Below are 17,861 nucleotides of genomic sequence, written 5' to 3' on the forward strand. Positions count from 1 at the left end.
CGACTTTTTGTGAGTAGTAGATCCACACCGCTCCTCTAGTTTTGGTCTCGGAGGTCAAGCGGTCGGCGTGATGCGTAGCAGTGCAGCGCGCGTGTTAATTTGCAACATTTGGAGTTTGGAGTGACGTCAGCGTTGGCGCTGGTCAGATCTACCCGGACGAGGGCCACTTCCTCCACAATGAGGCCACCCGCCAGCACCTGAGCCAGTCGCTGGTCAACTTCTTCGAGGAGTGCTTCAGGCTGCCCGAGCGCCTCCCGGACGACGAGCCGGACGACGACGACGACGACGGCGAAGACGAGGGTTAGCCTGAGCTGGCTCGGCGCGCCCCCACTTTCCTCGCACGCCACCAAAAAAGCAAGTCAGCCCACCCCGGACCAAGCGCAACATCTCCTCGGTATACGCGACTATCTCGTCGGCGCGCCGGACCGCAGACTGCCACCGCAGCAGCCGACGATCTCCTCCATCCCTCCATCCGTCCCTCTCGTCATTTTGTCCGTCCCCGGAGAGCCGGCTACCGCGCTCCGGAATAATCCCATGGACGAGCTCCCACGCGGATTTAACGCTCGCTGGTGAACTTGTATTATAATTAAAAATCAAACGCCTGCTTGGTAGCATTGATAAAACGGCGTTTTTTTGTTTTTGTTTTGTTTTATTTTGTTTTGGGGTGGGGTGGGGACTACTACGTGGCTATTTTCTAAAGTTGTGATGAATTTTTCATGTGGGACTGTGCTTTTTTTTTTTTTTTTTTGTCGATTGTTCTCAATGTATGTAAAATAGCACACACAAACAAATATCCACAGGACTCTTAAAAGACGCATTAAATGTTCATGTTTTTGCCGTGTAGTCGCTTCATGTTATGTTCTATAAATGGTTGGGAAAGAATATGAATTTCCTTTTTTTTTTGTCACCTTACTGCCTTATTTTGTCAGAAAGAAAACATGACAAGTACATTGTACACTCAAATATTCAAGCGTTAGCCTAGCATGAAGACTGAAGCTAAACTCGTTAGCTGGACTTTTTGAAGGAAATATAGCCGTTAGCGCCTTTAACGCTAACATGAATGTTTAGAAAAGAACAATGTTACAAAGTTGTAGAAGTGTGTTGACAGTAAATGTACTTAAAAATCAAGTTAGCAACAAAATCCCCCTATTATTCATTTTTGAAGAGAAGCTAATGCTCTAATGAGCTAGCACATTTCCAAAAACTATATATATATATATATTTTTTTTTTTTATCTGTACCATAGAAGTTATCCTGTGTGTGATAATATTTCTGGAATTGTTGATTCAACAGCTAACAATTTGATGCTTGTAAAGCTATTTTTTCAACTGTGTAAATGAACTAGCCACTATTGTGACATGAGCACAAGGCTAACATGTACAGAGTCTGCATGGTTTGTTGTTTTCAAATGGCTGAGTTTATATTTGAAACAAACGCAGCAGTGCTTACAATATTAATAATTATATTGTTGATAAATGCTGTGTGATCTCCACAAATGTTCAAACATATCCAAGGGTCAAGGCAAGGAGCCATTTATGTGGAATTTGTGGGCTCAACGCTAACATTACATTCTGAGGTTTCCATGTCCCCCTTTTTGTTTTACTGCACATCAATAAGTTAATAATTCCACATGCTGTTTGACATTTTGAATGTTGCTCCATGGAAAACATCAATTACATCTCTTTGCCATGTAAACGTAATTCAATGAAAGACCGTATTTTATTATTGATTCATGTATGTTGGTCCCTGGATTAAATGAAAATGTAATAACAAGGCCACAAGACCAATTTTTTTATTTTATTTTATTTTTTTAAACTGTTGTCCAAAGCGAAGAGAGCGGTGGCATGAAGGTAAACGTTCAAAAGACTCAAATAAATACGTCAAGGTTTGGGACTCATCTCTTTATTGTTGTTGTTTTTTTTTTTTAAATACATTCAGAGATGATAAATGATTCCATGATAGTATTAAATACACAATTTACTGCATATATTAAACCCTGAGAATATGAGTCAAGCATCTTTGTCTACAGATAAAATAAATGAAGAATCGGTTTTATCTGCGTGCAATACACAAATCATACACTTATCAATGAAAAATATGGATTTCATCAACATGATGGCAGTCATGTCACATTGACATTCGCTTCACTTTGACATGGAACAATTGCAACAACACAAATGTGAATGATAAACAAATGTCTTGAGAGGTTGAATGAAATTACTACTTAAAATTATTTAACACAAAGTTCACAATAGATACATTTCATATTTATTTCATCTCCCTCAGGGAAATCATAAACGAGCTATCGGTCTGTCAAATGTATTTCAACAGTTTACTCTCTAGTTAACTTTGTTGCATAAAGTGTCTAGTGGAGGTTTGATGTTGTGCGGGTGTATCAGAAATAGTACATTTGTTCAAAGATGCTCTTTGCGCTGCTTTTAACAGGACTGAAGTTGTAAATGAGAGCCCGGTTCTCCTCTTCAACTGTGGCAAATCGGTGAAAGTTTTTCCTGGCTGTGACCACACACACAGAACAAGCAAACCTTTAGCGACTACTGTGCGTAAGATGTATTCAGAACGAGTCGCCGTGGAGGCGCTTTGGTACCTTCGCCCACAAAGAACTCGGCCGTGAAGAAGGTGACGCGGACCCCTGAGGGAGTGTGCGCCACGAACGGCTTCCTCCACTCGAAGGCGTTTTTCTCCGGATGCCACTGCGTGCCGTAAATTGGATAATCAAACGCTATGGAGCACAAAAGGCATTAGATCCCGAAATAGGGAATGTACAAGACAGTCGTACCTTCTACTGTGGACAGAAACTCTGTCATTCCGTCCGTGTTGGTGGAGAGAACTTTGTAAAATGAGGTCAGTTTATTGCTGCTGTTGAAAGCCTTCAAAAGGAAACAAAAAGGAATGATTCAGAATTTCTTTTAACAACAAAAAAGCAACAAAAGCATATTATTTTCTTTAAAAAAAAACCTCAAATACCTTTTGTCTTGAAACATTGACTTTTTATCTAAAATGTACTTAATTCTTGTATAATTCAAAATAATACTTTTTTAAAAAAAAATACAATTTATTGTTTTCTGGTAAGATAAAAACTAAGCTTTTAAAAAAAAAAAAAAACTTTTTCCCCTCAGAAAAGATTCATTTTTATCCAAAAGATGCAATTAAATTTTGCATCTAAAAAGAACCATATATTTTTTTATTTATTCAAAAATAAAAAAATACAACTTTATTCTTGTAAGATGTCAACTTTTTCCAAGAAAAAATATTACTTGATTTTTGTCTTGAAAATTTTACTTTTTATGTTAGAAATTACTTCATTCTTGTAAGATTACGCTTGTAAGGTTTGTTCTTTTTTTTCCCCCCTGAAACATACAACTTGTATTTTATTTTTTTCTAAAAAAAAAAAAAAACTATCGAAAAAACAATTTGGATTGACGTTGAGCACATTGTTGCACCTCGACTGCCAAACTCCAGCGGTGCGAGTTCTCGGTGAGCGGTTCCAACGCCAAAGCGTCCATGAGTTCAGCCGGGAAGCCTTGGAACATTCTGCTCCCTTTGGCCTCTACAAGCCAAAATCGATGACATTGTTTACGTTGACAGAGAGCGATACCCGCGCTGACGAGGCCTCGTACCTTTGGTGAAGTTGAGCGGCAACGACACGTCGGTGGTGTTCGTGGGCGTGAGGAGCGAAACGCCGTTGGTCAACAAGAGCAGCTGCTCCAGGCCCAGACACGTCCCCCAGATGGGGAAGTAGTCGCCTCTGCCGTTGGCCTGCGCCATCACACACACGTGCAGACGTCTTTTCGTCAAACGGAAGTGCCATGTTTTTAAACGATTTTACCTCCAGGGCCATCTCGTAGAAGATCTTTGAGCTCCTTTGGTAGCCCGATGAGAAGATGCTGGCCCCTCCTCCAGGGAAAAGCACGCTGGGGGAACACGAACACAAAACGGGCTTACATTTTCAGCTGTGTAAAGCATTTTTAATCAAATGTTGGTCATTCTATAAATCTCAGGAATATAAAAGGTGTCATATGGGCACACTGGGAGGGGGGGCACACAAAACATTCTTAATCTATGAGAGTAAAGTTATATTTTTTCCAAGAAAAATAATATTTCAACTTTTTTTTTTTTAAATGCAACCCTTTAATCCAAAAGTACAACTTTTTATCAGGTCACTAAAAAAATACTTTTGCGGGGAAGATGACCACTGTTCACTCAACAAAATACATTTTTTAAAGCAAAAAAAACCAAACAAAAAAAACCTATTAAAAAATGTCTTGCCATCTTGTCTACAATTTTTTTTTCTTAAAAAAAAGAGCAACTTTAAAAAAAGAATTGCTATAACCTTTTACACAAAACATGACTTTTCATCCCAAAAAATAAGACTTGGTTTTGTAATGAATACCCCATGTTTCTGTTTTTAAATGAGATAGTTTTAGCTAAAAGATTTCAAGAATTTTTTTTTTTAATGGTTTTTATGGTTGTCTGGCAACCAGTTCAGGGTGTACCCCGCCTCCTGCCCGATGACAGCTGTGGATAGGCTCCAGCACACCCGCGACCCTAGTGAGGAGAAGCGGCTCAGAAAATGGATGGATGGATGGATCTTTTTTTCCAAAAAAAGAATTTTTTTTACTAGAAAAAAACAGCAACTCAATAATACAACTTAATTTGTGTAATGACTTTTTTTTTTTTAAAGAAAGAAAACATGACTTTTTATCATAAGAAATGACATTTTTGACTTTTGTCGAATAAGATTTTTTTTTCCCTAACAAAAAAAAAAAAAAAAAACTTTTTGCCTTCAAATAATGAATTTCATCTGACAATAACCTAACAACTATTGCTACTTTTTAAAATAAATACCATCAGATTTTTCTTGAAATATATACCTTTTTCTTAATGTAAAATAACACTTTTTTTCTTGGGGAAAATATATTGAGTGTCTCCCCCCCCACCCCCCACCACCACCACAATACCAATCAAATGACAATATTGCTAAAATAGTAACAGTTATGAAATGAAACAACATCACAAACGCGTTAATGGAGTTGAAGAGTCGTCTGTATTCTTCATCAGACTGGTTGATCCTGCACAAAAAAAAAAAAAAAAAAAAACGGGGAAATGTTATGTTTGCATTGATCCGATCACAAGTGAATAAATGATCGTAACGCTCAAGGGCTGACATGATGGGCACCACTCGGGCTCCTGCGGATTCCAAGAACTTGACGTAGGAGGCGGCGATGTACGCATGTTTGTCGTCTTTGGGCTTGGGGAGATCTTGCGCCAGGACACCTTGACCGGACAAATGAGGACAATATGCTGGGCATGTGCGAAACGCGCGTGAAGCGACACACGGACGAGGCAAACTGACCGATGACGGGTTCGTCGTTGCTTCTGGCTTGTGTCGAGTCGAGCGGCAGGCACGACAGAACGAGCACGTAAACGCAACACGTGAGCACAAACATGCTGCGAGAGCACAAAGACGAGTCTAACGTGGCGCAGAATCTCTCCGCTGACTTCTCGTCGACCGAAGTCATCGAAAAGCGAGAGAAGATAAAAGTGCAACGCAATCGATTGGAATTTGCTCACCTTCACACTTTGGACCCAAGCTATCAATCATACTCCGGCACCGAGCGCTAGCCCGGAAGTTGATGGGCGCTCAGCTTCCGCTAACAGCCTGTCACACTAAAAGCGAGAGCAACGGCGCTGCAATTTCACGATAAGGGCGACAGCAGTTGTGGAGCTCGAGAAATAATAAAAGCAGCAACAATAATAATCAGCATCACCAGCAAATTTCTGTGGAGATTAAACGTGAACGACAGAAATGTTGAAGCGATAAATGTGTAAATTTGAGGATATGTGGAATGTTACATAAATATACAAGTTAATTCTAGTCGCATTGACGTGTTGTAAGACATTTCTTCCTTGTAATATTACTATTGTTGCAATTTTTGTTTACATTTTCAGCATGAGCTTCATGATGTTGTTTACATTTGTCTGCATTTTGACAATCACTTAAAATTGCAACTGCTCTTAATTGAAAAAAAACTTTACTCTTTTACGCTTTTTTTTGCTGTCATACTACAACTTTTCTTCAGTTTGAAATTTGAAGATTTAATTGCAAGAGACCCAAGAAAACTATAGACTCGTTGACTAATAATAAGACATTGAAGTTGCTTTCATGATTGACCCGCAGAAACTTTTGTGCCAACAATAAAGAAAAAAACAAGCAGATGTTATGACAGAAGAAAACTTTATTCGTTTTGACAAAGCACCAACCAACACTTGGAATTTATTTTTCTAAAAAAAAATTCCAGCATGAAAATATAGCGCAAGCCTCCAAATAAGCATCTCAACTCTTCTCCATTCTACTATAGTAGCAAAAAAACAACAAAAAGTAGAAAAAAAAACCCAAACAAACACCAACAAATGATAAATTACATTCTTAGATTTCATCTTCTGATTTCTTGTTTATGTGCTGTGACAGTATAAATAATGGATTTAAATTAAATAGCCTTTGGAGACGAGAGCTGCGAAGCCAACACCACAATTTATAATCATGAAGCTCTAGCAAATAAATGAAGTACAGTGCATCAAATTTGGTCGTCACTGGCTGTCTGATGGAAAGACACAACGGAAGTAGTGGAAAGGTGTTAAACGCTGCCTAAAACATCTCCGTGACAACCTGTAAACAAAACAGCTCTCAAAGCCGTCCTTTACTTCCCTTGGGGTGGAGAATGGCTGACAATTTGGGGATCGTTCGATACAAATCTTTGGATTTGGATTTTCTTGCGGGGGGGAAATGCAAAAGGTGCAGCAAACTAACATCTAGCACATTCCCTACCAGAATTGAAAACAAAAAAAAAACGGGTTCATTTTATGTGCCAAAGGGACGACGTGTTACGGCACGGACGGACGGGAACTTTCCCGCCGCGTCTCGGCACCGCGCCTCGGACTCTGTGGGCGGGGTTCGCAATCCGGGGCGTGGTCTCAGGGGTTCTTGTGGGTCTCCACGCACAGGACCGCGTACTCGTTGGAGCAGCTCCGCGTCTGCTGGCCCAGCAGCAGACCCGAGGTCAGGCCGGAGGACTGGCCCGCCACGGACACGTGGTCGGCGCGCCACGTCTCGCAGTGCTTGTCGGGCACGCGGAGCCCGCGGCTGCTCGAGCCGTGCCAGATGCTCTTCTCGGGCCTGGCGGGACAAAGGGTCACGTCGTTCACACCGAGACGCACATTTTCGGAATTCAATCAAATAACATTACAACTTGACCCCCCCAAAAAATCGGATTTTTTTTTTGACAAACTACAACTATTCTTGAAAAAAATTAAACTAAACTAAAAATTAACTATTTTAAAAAATACTTGTTTTTTCTTGCAATACACATTTTCGTCTTGAAAAAAAAATTCCAAAATAAGAAATGTTCTTGCAAATACAGATTTTTTTCTGAAGTACTACTATTTTAAAAATTTTACATTTTTCCCAAAATTATGACCTTTCCTTGAAAAAATATGACATTTTTCTTTTAAAAAGACAACTTTTTTCTTGAAAATAATGCAAATAAATGACTTCATTAAAAAAAATACTTTTTAAAAATATTAACTTTTTCTTAAAACAAAGACAACCTTTTCTTGAAAATAACAAAAATGACTTAGGACTTATTTTGAATTAATAATTTGACTTTTTTTCCAACTTTACATTATAAAAACTTCAATAAAAATAAACAACTATTTTTCTCCCATATATTTGAGACTTTTTTCTGGGAAAAAATAATATGACTTTTTGATGATTATTTTCTTTCTTTTAAAAAAAACAACAAAAAAAACAATGAGTATTAAAAATATATATATATATATATTTAAAAATAAACCTACTTTTTTCCTCAAAAATGAGTACTATTCATTTAAAAAATATATATAATTCTTGTAATCTCCTAATCATTTTTGCAGTTATCTTGAAGAGGGCAACAAGGAGGAGGTTCACGTCACTGACCAGAAAGGATCGGCCAAAACGTCGCGTCCATCAAAGGAGTAAATGGGTATTCTGGTGTTGAGGGGCCCTCCTTCGCCGTTGAAGATGGACCTCCAGTTGCGGAAGAGCACGTCTCCCTGTGAGGACGGATCACGCGTCAGACACGCTCGTAAAATGCGGCCACTGACAACTGCTGCAGAGTGGGTTAACTCCATTTTTACTGGAAGTGAATGATGATTAAATGAAATAAAACTCAGAAAGTGGGTCGTACTATAGCTTGGGTGCCAGTGAAGTGAATGTTATTCATCATCTTTCATGGAATATTGATAGATTTGGTGGACTTTGGGACTTGGAGCACTATTGCACTAAAAATATTTTCTAATTGCAGTTTGTTTCTTTTTTCCCCCCAGACACTCATAAAACTTGAAATTACTCTCCGAGAAAATGACAACAAAATGGAGCTGGCCCACTCTAGCTCTGAGACGTCGAATGATTCCTGAAAGTTCAGTTTGGGCCGACCCTCAGGTTGGTGATGGGCAGGGTGTCTCGGAAGCCGGGGTAGACCACGTGGACCAGGTCCTGCTTGTTGGAGGAGACGAAGGCGCGGTAGTTGGGGGGCAGGCCCATGGCTTTGGCCTGCTCGTAGCACAGCCGGTCGGCCGTGTCCAGGCCCGTCATGTCGCCCGTGTGCGGCTGGTTCAGCGCCACCAGGTTGAGCTGAACAAACAAACGGCTCGGTTTTCATTGGTACATCCCAAAAACAAGCCCAACGAAGCGCGCGTCACGGTCCTCACCCTGTCTTTGGTGGAGCGCACTCGCTCGATCGTGCCGCCTGTTATTTGCTGGGCAGCCCCAGGCTAAATAGACGCCGAACGCGTGTTAATATCAGACATTCCGAAATCAATATAATGATCAAATACTTTTGAAATTAAGCACCTCATCTTGTGGGATGACGTTACTGGACAAGTGGAGCAGACTGCCAAGCTGGGGGGGGGGAGATTCAATACAAGAAACAATGTTACTTATGTTATGCGATTATATACGCTCAGTCAGTGAAGTTGGACTTAAAAGAGACGAAAACGAAGCAAACAGTGTTTGACGCTCCCTGACCAGAAAAAGTCAAGTGCTTCAATGCGGACTCTTTCAATTTTAGTGAGCTCTCAATTTTCTGATCAGCAATGGAAAAAAACGGACATCTTCAATAAACAATATGTTGCTATTTTCTTTTTTGAACTGTAAAATTCATTAATAGATAACGATGATGAAGCAATAACGTTATCTGTGTGGAAGTGCTTCTGCATTGTATGAATGTATAAACCATTAAAGAAAATTAAGAAAACATCTTAGTAAGTGCCAATGATAAAACTATATTTGACTTAAAAACCAAATTTAGCATACCACAATTCCTGATTTTTGAAAAATCAACATTACATATTTAATATTGCATTATACTTTAGTGCAGCTGTCACTTTGCTCAATATTTTTCTTCTTTTAAAACCACTTTCAACTTGTTAATAGTGAGCGCTACCTCCTCATTCCTGCCTTTGGCATTTCCATATTTCCAATTTGATGATTGAAAGGCGCGCACCTGAATCTCCTTCCAGCCCTCGGCCACCTTGAGGTAGAGACTTCCCGTGGCCAGGACGTAGGCCAGCATTCCCTCGGCCTCCCTCACCGTCCTCCTCATCATCGACTCCAACGTGGAAAATGTACTCACCTGGAAAAACACGTACAAAAAAACAAAAACAAAAATCGTCGCTCATTTGCGCTACTCGAGTTCAGTAAGCCATTAAACACTTTTTTTTTTCTTTTTTTCCAGGAACTATGACTAAGACTAACAACGACTATTTCATGAAACTTGCTCCATTATCCCAAAATTGATAAATGGTGCAATCTTGTCAAAAACACACGAGAAAAGTTACATTTTCAAGTCTAGAAGGAAACCCATTTTAACCAGAAGTGTCCCAATACTTTTGACAAAACTATGTTGTTGTTTTTTTTTTAAACATCTCGTGAGTGTCCCAATACCTTTGTCCATTTCTTACATTTGCACTTCCTGTAAACGTCTCAATATTTTTGTCAAAACTGTGTGCATGTAAACGTACAGCGGCTGAGCCTCCCAAGGGTCCGCGTGGGCCAGTGGGTCCCGGGGGTCCGGGGGGCCCGGGGGGTCCGGCCGGTCCGGGGATTTTCACATCTGAGCGACACGTAAAAAGTCATCGGAAGCCGCTTCTTATTAGATGTAAAGTACGAACACGACGGACACACCTTTTTTACCAAAGCCGAACGACAAGCCTCCGACTTCCCCCGGCGGTCCAGGGGGTCCCGCCGGACCGGGTCTGCCGAAGCCCGGGGCGCCCGGGTGGCCCGGTTCTCCGCGGGGGCCTTGCGGTCCCAGCACGGACTCGCCTTTGGGTCCCTGGGGGGGTCGGCAGAAAGTCATTTAGTTTGGAACATTGTGCGGTCGCGTTTCCCTGGCGACAGCTCTCACCACTGGCCCTGGTTTCCCGGGAGCACCCGGTTGGCCGGGCAACCCCGTCTCGCCCTTTTCTCCTTTTTCTCCGTCGACGCCCATCTCGCCCTTCACTCCCTAATAATACGAAACACATTGTTCTCTTCCAGTCTTACGGCATTCCAACGAAGTGATCATTACTATGAATTTGGAACTTACCAAGCGTCCTTTGAACGTGTCTGATGTGGAGAGAAAACATCATTAGGCACAATAAATGTCTGTACTATTTATCAGACACTTCATTAGGTACAGCTGCACAAGGGATTATCTCGAATTGTGCTTTTCAAAAAGTTCATTCACGTGTGAGCGGGCCCTCGCAACCACTTTTACCGTAGCGAATCCTAGAAATGATCGGCAAACTGTGACGTCATTGCGTGGCCACATTACATGCCGTAAACTAACAAGCTTGGAAATTTATCGTCATCTATGCGCCCGGGATATCTATGTCTAATTGGGGCTCATTTTGGTGAATTTGTCAAAGGTACGAGCCCTGGAATTAGCCCAAAATGGCTGCTACAAACCAAAATGGCCGACTCCCTGTTCAATTTGGAGCACGGGTGCTTGAGGCATGACGAGGCCCATAAAAAGCAGATTCAATCGTTGCAAGATTAATAATCCTCAATTTTAATTGAAAATTCAAAATATATTTCATTTATGTGAGGGTCAAAATATCAAAAACGGCACTTTGCGTTATTCTACTGGATCTCATTAGACTGCGCAAGCAGGTGTCCCTAATTAAGGGAGTTTATACATGAATATATATTTTTAAAATGTAAAAAAAAAAAAAAAAAAGAGCGACAATTTTGGACGTTTTGACTCACTAGGTGGCGCCGGAATGCCAGGAAGGCCTCGTTCTCCCTTTTGTCCTTTCCGCCCGTCCTGATTGTCACCTTGGAGGCACAGACACAAAAAGTTCTTTTTTGTTTTTCAAAGCGTCCCAATGAATAATGTTTTTTTTTTTGTTTTTTTTGTTTTTTTAAACGAGCCACAAGCAGATGGGAGTTGAAAGAGTCCACTTACCCATCACGGCGCTTCTGTCGGGATTAATCTGGGGATTAAACGCAGCTGTCAGTAATGACTTGAGTCATGAATAAAGATGAACCGTCACACTTTATTTACCCAGAAAACTAACACTTGCAGTGTGAAATATTAGCAGGAAGTGAAAATGTGACTTACCGGTATTTTGCAGAAGGGTCTGGCGGGGACGGGGAACACGGTCTGGGGAGAGTTTTCGCAGGAATTAATCTCGTCATCTGAATCAAAATCATCTTTCTTGTATGTGAAAACAAACAAGGAATTGTCTGCGCTCGCTGCCGATTCCCATTTCTTGACTGCCAAACAGTGACAACAGGAACTTTCGAAAGGGTGTTTTAATACATTTAAAACTATTTGAAAAAATCTGTATGTTGCAGATTTTCACCTATCGCGAGTGGTTCATGAACTTATCCCCCGTAATAAACTCGCGTTCCCTCACTGTATATGAAAATCCATCTTTAGGATGCATTGGGAGCGGCTCGCTTACCCCGTTGGGGCATCGGAACATTCCAGGGCGGCCGGGTCGTCCGGGCAGGCCTGGCAGTCCCTGTGGAAGGAGTCGCATCAAATTTGAAAAAAAGGATTGTCGGAATATCAAAGAATACTCTATTTTTTTTTTTTTTTCCACGTGAGGACTCACAGGTTTGCCGACAGAGTCGCCTTTCTCTCCTTTGAGTCCCGGCACACCGACACGACCCTACACGCACACACGCAAAAGCATTTTAGCAGTATATCACATTTCAAGTACGTTCCACTTCATTCAAAAACACTCTTTGATAACCTTAATTGGCTACACAGTAGCGTCAAAAAAATATTAGAAATAGTGCAGTTGTACACCACTGCGAACTACAAGCCCAATAATAATCATATTATTAAATGAATACAATTGTGTAAAGGCAGAAATGCCCTGTACCTAATGATGCGACCAGTGAGCGGAGATATTATCCTGTGTATATTTCATAGACGACTAAAGTAGGATTGGCCAACTCTCAAACAACAAACGTGTGTTGTCGCTTTTGTAAATATTGACTTGAGTAAATTGCTTGTAATGGCCACTGAATCCTTCATTTGAATCCCATCGAACTGTAGCTTAAAGGGATTGTTTTGCACCCTTATCATCATGCACAAATGCAATGTTTGTGTAAACGCGACTGTGCCAATTTGCCCTGAGGTTGTGCACGAATCCGTGATGAGCCACTTTTCAGGTACTCATGCCTGTCCTAATTAATTGAGGGGGGTGGGGGGGGGAATGTTTTTTTCGACAAATAACATTTTTTTTTCCCCGTGTAAAAAGTAACAATTTTACGAGAATAAAGTCATATCTCTCTGAGGAAAAAAAGAATTCAAGAAAAAAAGTTTTTTGCTTTCATGGAAAAATTCAGAATCTTAAGACTACAGTTTTTTTTCCCTTAGATAAAATGTCTTAATATTATAATGAAGTAGCATTTTTTTTTTTTGAAGGAAATATTTTGTATATTTACAAGGTAAAAAATGATCTCAGGAGAAAAAAAAATTCTACAAATAAATTAGGTTGTATTTTTTCAAGAAAAAGGTCATCCTCTCTATAAAATTATTACTTTTTTAAACAAATGCATCTCTTTGGGTGGGGAATATTCTTATCAGCATTAAGTCATATTTCTTTGAGTAAAAAGTCATCAAAAGTAAAATTTCTTTTAGAATTTTTTTTAGTCTTTTTTCAAAAAAAGGTCATTTTTTTCATGGCGAATTTTTTTTTCTTCAAGATAAAAAGTAGTATTTTTACATAAATAAAGTAGTATTTTTCAAGTACAAAAGTTGTAATTTTTTTCAAGAGATGTTAACTGTGATTGAAATTTAAAGTGCTTACGGGTCTTCCGGGGAAACCCAAATCTCCTTTTGGTCCCGGCATTCCCATTGGTCCCTGTTTGGGAAGAAAACACACGCCTTGAATGAATGCATCATCATCATCATCATCATCACTTTATATCAGAAGACTTACGAGTGGTCCAGGAAGTCCACTTGCACCAACATCACCCTGTGGACAAGAGTTGTTTTTAAAAAAAAATATTTTAAACACATTCTAGAGAATAGACTTAATTTTTCCCAAAGCAAATGTCTGAAAACTCTGAGAAATATGTCCAAATGTTGCTGCATATAACCTTGTATCCTTTGGCCCCCTTAAGAGTAGACAGGTCGTAGGTGGATCCGTTCTCAGAGAGGAACATTGCCGGCTCGCCTTTCTCGCCCTGTGCAGACGTTAGCGTAAACGCTCAGGGCAGCCACGAATACATGAATGCTAATGCACATCTTTTTTTTTTTTTTTTTTTTTCAAATGTTAAGAAAAGAAAAGTTAATGTTCTGGCCATGAGGACATCTTTATTCACTCTTCAGTGCTGCTTTGCATAATGTGACCTCTCACTGAGGTCACAAAAACAAGTTGCCTTTTCTTTTAATGCTCTGACGCCATCGTGTGGACATGGCAGGTATTGTCTTAATTTTTTTATTTTATTTAAAGACAATAAGGCATCTTTAAAAGAAAAAGTAACCTTACAACCAGTACCAGTTACACACGCGCACGCACGTACGTACCTTAAGTCCTGGAGGTCCTTCAACACCTTGCACTCCGGCATCTCCCTTGGGTCCTTGCTGTCCCTGTGGATGGCGCAGAAACCATTAAGTGTTGTCCTACACGTGTCCACGTACTCCTTTGGAAGCCTTCTGATCCAGTTTCTTTTCTTTTCTTTTTTTTTGACACTCACAGCCAATCCCTGAGCCTCGAAAATCCCCGAGAGGTTGAAGACGCCGTCCGTGCCGTTGAGGAGGAGCTGACGAAGACGAGGAGAGGAGGCAAAGAAGAAACAAACAAAGCGTCAGAGCCTGACGTCAAGTCACAAAGGACGAGTGAGTAAAGTCGCCTGGAGCGGTTGCGACTTACATCCTGGAGGTCGACGGTGGGTGCCGGAACTCCGGGAGGTCCCGGAGGGCCCGCTAGACTGAGCCCGTCACGTCCTGGCTCGCCCTGAGGAGCAGGTTTGGGGATTTGAGGACAGCAGGAAGTCAACAGTCAGTCAGCTGAGGTTTTTACCTTTTGTCCCAGAGCGCCGGCATCCCCCTTCGGACCCTGAATGCGACAAAAAATTCACAATTCACAAAGTGTCTTTCTGTTACGCTTCCAGTCTCTCTGTAGCAACACTTTGGCTTGTTCGGGCATTGCTTTCACTGACCTCTGAACCTTTCTTGCCCTCTGGTCCTGCTAAACCCAGTGGACCCGCAGCGCCGGGCTCCCCCTGTACACACCAAAGTCACACCTCACAAATCATGGATGAAACACGTATGACCATAAACTATCAACACACCTCATATGTTACACAAGTGTGACCACCAACAATCATACTTCACGAGTCATGGAGAATTCCATACTTTGAACTGTAAAATCGCCCCCAAATAGGAGATATTTTACATATTGTCCTCCTTCTTCTGGATTTCTCAAAATATATATTTTTTAAATTCAACACTATTCAGTTGATTCAGGACAGAAATGAAACTATTTCTAATGTTCCCCAAATCCCCACATTTCTCACTTAATTTAAACCTCACACTATTCAGCTCAATTATTAACTATTGATACAATTCCCCAACTTCCAAATGTTCACAATAAAACCTTCAAATATTAAAGACATACTTACTTCATCTTATTCAGGACATCATACGGAACTATTTATCACATTCTAAAAATGTCCACATTTCACAATGTTTCACAGACACTGTTACAAAATCAACACTTAAATTCAGATTACATAATTAACATCTTTCTTCCACATTTCTCAACCAAATCAAACCTTTGCAAATTGAAGTCTTTCAAAAATGAAATTCATTTTTTCATTCATTTCGGTTGAGCGTCAGCTCTTCAGTGCATTGTGTACTTTGTCATAAATCGTGAATATCTTTAAAACTCACGTCTCGTGGATTATTAGACAAATATGACACTAAATATGCATTCAACGCACGCTAGAAGCCATAACTGCGACATACGGAATATGATCGCTAATACATTTAAGACATGTATGATCACAACCAACCCTCATGTATTATTATTAATATTAGCTGATGCTTGACACAAATCCATCATGCTTCACGTTTGACCACGAACATGCTTTAATCACATCACAGATTAGATATGTATGTCCACAAATATAGGTATGACGATTAACATTAAGATATGGATGACCACGAATGAAATGAAACATGCATGACGCTGAACATGCGTTCCTCAAACATGTCATGAATCCCAATTGGTTGAAAATACATATCTGGGCACGGACCTTGAGACCTGGCTCTCCAGCAGGACCTCGGAGGCCTTCTTCACCCTACGAGAGGCAAAAAAAATGGCGTTAAACACACTGTACATTCGTTAAATATTGCTCTATTGGTACCTTTGGTCCTTGAACTCCTGGAACTCCTGGGAGACCCTGTTGAAGACCCCAAAAACACATGATTCCTCCCATTTTCTCATCCTAGTGACAGAACCTCATGCGGCGACGTACCCGCAACCGTTCCGCTGCAGGACCACTGAGCAGCCCCGATTCTTCCAGGTCCTGAAAACATCGAAGTGTGTCGTCTGTATAGCACGCGTACGACACATGTGGAAGACAATTCTATTGTATGCACCTCGAGGTCCAACGGCAAGCCTTTGGCAGGGGGGCCGGGCGGTCCGGGAATGCCGGCTGGCCCCTGGGGCCCGACCCTGCCCTCTGGACCCTCGGGCCCGGGAAGTCCTGGGAAGCCCTGAGGGCCCTGCTCTCCCTGGAAGAGGACAAATATATAAATATAGCACAAGATTGTACTGTGTACCAAAACCAAATGCTTTGGCCTCATCTTGTGGCATCTTTAGGAAACTGCAAACCTTTTTTGGGTGGCATGAATTTCTTCCGGATTTTCGTTATTCCCAGCAGGGTTTGATTAATTTCATAACATCAAAAAGTCAAATAAAATGTATAAATGATACCTTAGGTCCTGGTTGGCCCTTCACACCAGGTTCTCCCTTGTTGAATCAAATTGGGGAAGTTTAATTTCAATGTTCAGCCTTTAAAAAAAATAACAAAATAAAATAATTCGGTATGATAAAATCTTTACCATGTCGCCCTTTTTTCCAGCGGGTCCTTGTTCTCCTTTGTTTCCATCAATTCCCTGAAACACAGAGAACACATTTAGTACTGATTTTTTAAAAGCAGTCCATATGTTTTAGGGGCACGTGGAGCAGTACCTCCCTATATCCATCAGGGGGACCGCTGGTTACTTTTTATAGTTTACCTTTAATACAGAATATGTATTCGAATTGCAAATTTTCAATATAATCTTTCTCGTGTCTCCCTGTCCTTCAGCAAGTGCCTATAGAAACTGTTTTTCTTTACCATTATTATTGGGCTTTGGGACTATTTCTGCCCAGCAACAAGTAGCCAAAAAACTAAATGTATGATAATTTCAGTCAGAAAAATAATGATCTGAGCGAATATATTGATCAGCATTACTGTTTTAGTATGTATCCAATATGAACAATATTTCATTTAGGAACACGTTTTTCAAAGTTTTAGGGATTTTTAGATCCCAAACATCCATTCATCCGGTTAGTTGAAGCGTTTTATGAAAGAAAAAAAACACATTTCCCCCAACAGGTGCCGCTGTTGAGTCCATGTTCTTCATGTTTTTTTTTGTTATTTTTTTATCAGTTGTTGAGGCTCGAGCATCTACATCTCTAAGGCCACACTTACAACAAACATACAGCAGCATCTCAATAAAATACCCCCAAAAAATAATTTAGTCAAGTAGTTCAATTCAAAAAGTGAAACTCATATTATAAAGATGCATTACACACATTCCGAGTAAAATATTTCATGACTTTTTGAAATATATATGTATACATTTGTTGTTATAGCTTACGCTAATGAAAACCCAAAATTCAACATCTCTCGAAAATCGAACATTATGTAACAAACAACCAAGAAACAATAAAAAGGAATTTGAATGTCGAAATTAGGCAGGAATTTGGCTTCTGAAAAAAGTATTTTCCAAAGTGTTTACAGAATGCATATAATGTATGAGTACGGAAATAAATTGACTTTTCTGCCGTATTCTCATTTATTGAGATGCACTGACACACTGCAAGCCGTACAAACCATGAATGAACATGGACGATTTTGATTTGACTAAAAGTTGGGAGAAATTGTGTCTTTCTGGTCCACTCGATACGATGGAACCCAGCAGCGATACCTGACCAGAGCCAGAACCAGAACCGGAAGCACTAAACCACTCGTCAGTAGCCTGCAAAAGTTCCATTTGTAATAATCAACTCATGATTTTCGATGG

General features: G+C 40.5%; 3 protein-coding genes across 10 annotated transcripts in view; 1 reads left to right on the plus strand and 2 right to left on the minus strand.

The window, feature by feature from the left end:
* Window positions 1-1,890, plus strand: part of LOC133470018 (dipeptidyl aminopeptidase-like protein 6) — a 134,898-nt gene extending 133,008 nt beyond the window's left edge. For all 3 annotated transcript variants that reach the window (XM_061757815.1, XM_061757818.1, XM_061757816.1), the window contains exon 26: window positions 147-1,890. In XM_061757815.1, coding sequence (XP_061613799.1) covers window positions 147-305 — 159 coding nt within the window. In that variant the 3' untranslated portion in view covers window positions 306-1,890. The remainder of the gene's footprint in view (window positions 1-146) is intronic.
* Window positions 1,887-5,699, minus strand: ggh (gamma-glutamyl hydrolase (conjugase, folylpolygammaglutamyl hydrolase)). Of its 5 annotated transcripts, none has more exons than XM_061757823.1 (10): window positions 5,593-5,699; window positions 5,375-5,397; window positions 5,187-5,295; window positions 5,040-5,090; window positions 3,848-3,932; window positions 3,639-3,777; window positions 3,462-3,568; window positions 2,798-2,888; window positions 2,606-2,740; window positions 1,887-2,514 (listed from the first exon to the last, which is right to left on the minus strand). In XM_061757823.1, coding segments are annotated over exons 3-10 (729 nt in total). In that variant the 5' UTR covers window positions 5,189-5,295; window positions 5,375-5,397; window positions 5,593-5,699; the 3' UTR covers window positions 1,887-2,395. The 5 variants fall into 5 exon arrangements, with proteins under 5 accessions (XP_061613807.1, XP_061613804.1, XP_061613805.1 ...); XM_061757820.1 differs by having other exon boundaries at window positions 5,375-5,469; window positions 5,593-5,681; XM_061757821.1 differs by having other exon boundaries at window positions 5,375-5,401; window positions 5,593-5,677.
* A 538-nt stretch (window positions 5,700-6,237) lies between these two features.
* LOC133470017 (collagen alpha-1(XVIII) chain-like) overlaps window positions 6,238-17,861 on the minus strand; it is a 36,531-nt gene continuing 24,907 nt past the window's right edge. Inside the window, exons 16-45 of one of the 2 annotated variants that reach the window (XM_061757813.1) lie at window positions 17,766-17,816; window positions 16,632-16,685; window positions 16,504-16,539; window positions 16,167-16,301; window positions 16,043-16,093; window positions 15,932-15,967; window positions 15,821-15,865; window positions 14,723-14,785; window positions 14,584-14,619; window positions 14,434-14,517; window positions 14,258-14,323; window positions 14,088-14,150; window positions 13,658-13,744; window positions 13,498-13,533; window positions 13,366-13,419; window positions 12,160-12,216; window positions 12,007-12,066; window positions 11,661-11,702; window positions 11,505-11,532; window positions 11,306-11,374; window positions 10,644-10,663; window positions 10,464-10,562; window positions 10,241-10,391; window positions 10,078-10,169; window positions 9,561-9,689; window positions 8,909-8,956; window positions 8,767-8,829; window positions 8,492-8,689; window positions 7,994-8,109; window positions 6,238-7,195 (exon numbers count right to left, since the gene is read on the minus strand). In XM_061757813.1, coding sequence (XP_061613797.1) covers window positions 6,994-7,195; window positions 7,994-8,109; window positions 8,492-8,689; window positions 8,767-8,829; window positions 8,909-8,956; window positions 9,561-9,689; window positions 10,078-10,169; window positions 10,241-10,391; window positions 10,464-10,562; window positions 10,644-10,663; window positions 11,306-11,374; window positions 11,505-11,532; window positions 11,661-11,702; window positions 12,007-12,066; window positions 12,160-12,216; window positions 13,366-13,419; window positions 13,498-13,533; window positions 13,658-13,744; window positions 14,088-14,150; window positions 14,258-14,323; window positions 14,434-14,517; window positions 14,584-14,619; window positions 14,723-14,785; window positions 15,821-15,865; window positions 15,932-15,967; window positions 16,043-16,093; window positions 16,167-16,301; window positions 16,504-16,539; window positions 16,632-16,685; window positions 17,766-17,816 — 2,271 coding nt within the window. In that variant the 3' untranslated portion in view covers window positions 6,238-6,993. The remainder of the gene's footprint in view (window positions 7,196-7,993; window positions 8,110-8,491; window positions 8,690-8,766; window positions 8,830-8,908; window positions 8,957-9,560; window positions 9,690-10,077; window positions 10,170-10,240; window positions 10,392-10,463; window positions 10,563-10,643; window positions 10,664-11,305; window positions 11,375-11,504; window positions 11,533-11,660; window positions 11,703-12,006; window positions 12,067-12,159; window positions 12,217-13,365; window positions 13,420-13,497; window positions 13,534-13,657; window positions 13,745-14,087; window positions 14,151-14,257; window positions 14,324-14,433; window positions 14,518-14,583; window positions 14,620-14,722; window positions 14,786-15,820; window positions 15,866-15,931; window positions 15,968-16,042; window positions 16,094-16,166; window positions 16,302-16,503; window positions 16,540-16,631; window positions 16,686-17,765; window positions 17,817-17,861) is intronic. The other variant, XM_061757814.1, reaches the window with a different exon arrangement.

The sequence above is a fragment of the Phyllopteryx taeniolatus genome, chromosome 20 (genome assembly GCF_024500385.1).
Source record: "Phyllopteryx taeniolatus isolate TA_2022b chromosome 20, UOR_Ptae_1.2, whole genome shotgun sequence".
NCBI lineage: Eukaryota > Metazoa > Chordata > Actinopteri > Syngnathiformes > Syngnathidae > Phyllopteryx > Phyllopteryx taeniolatus.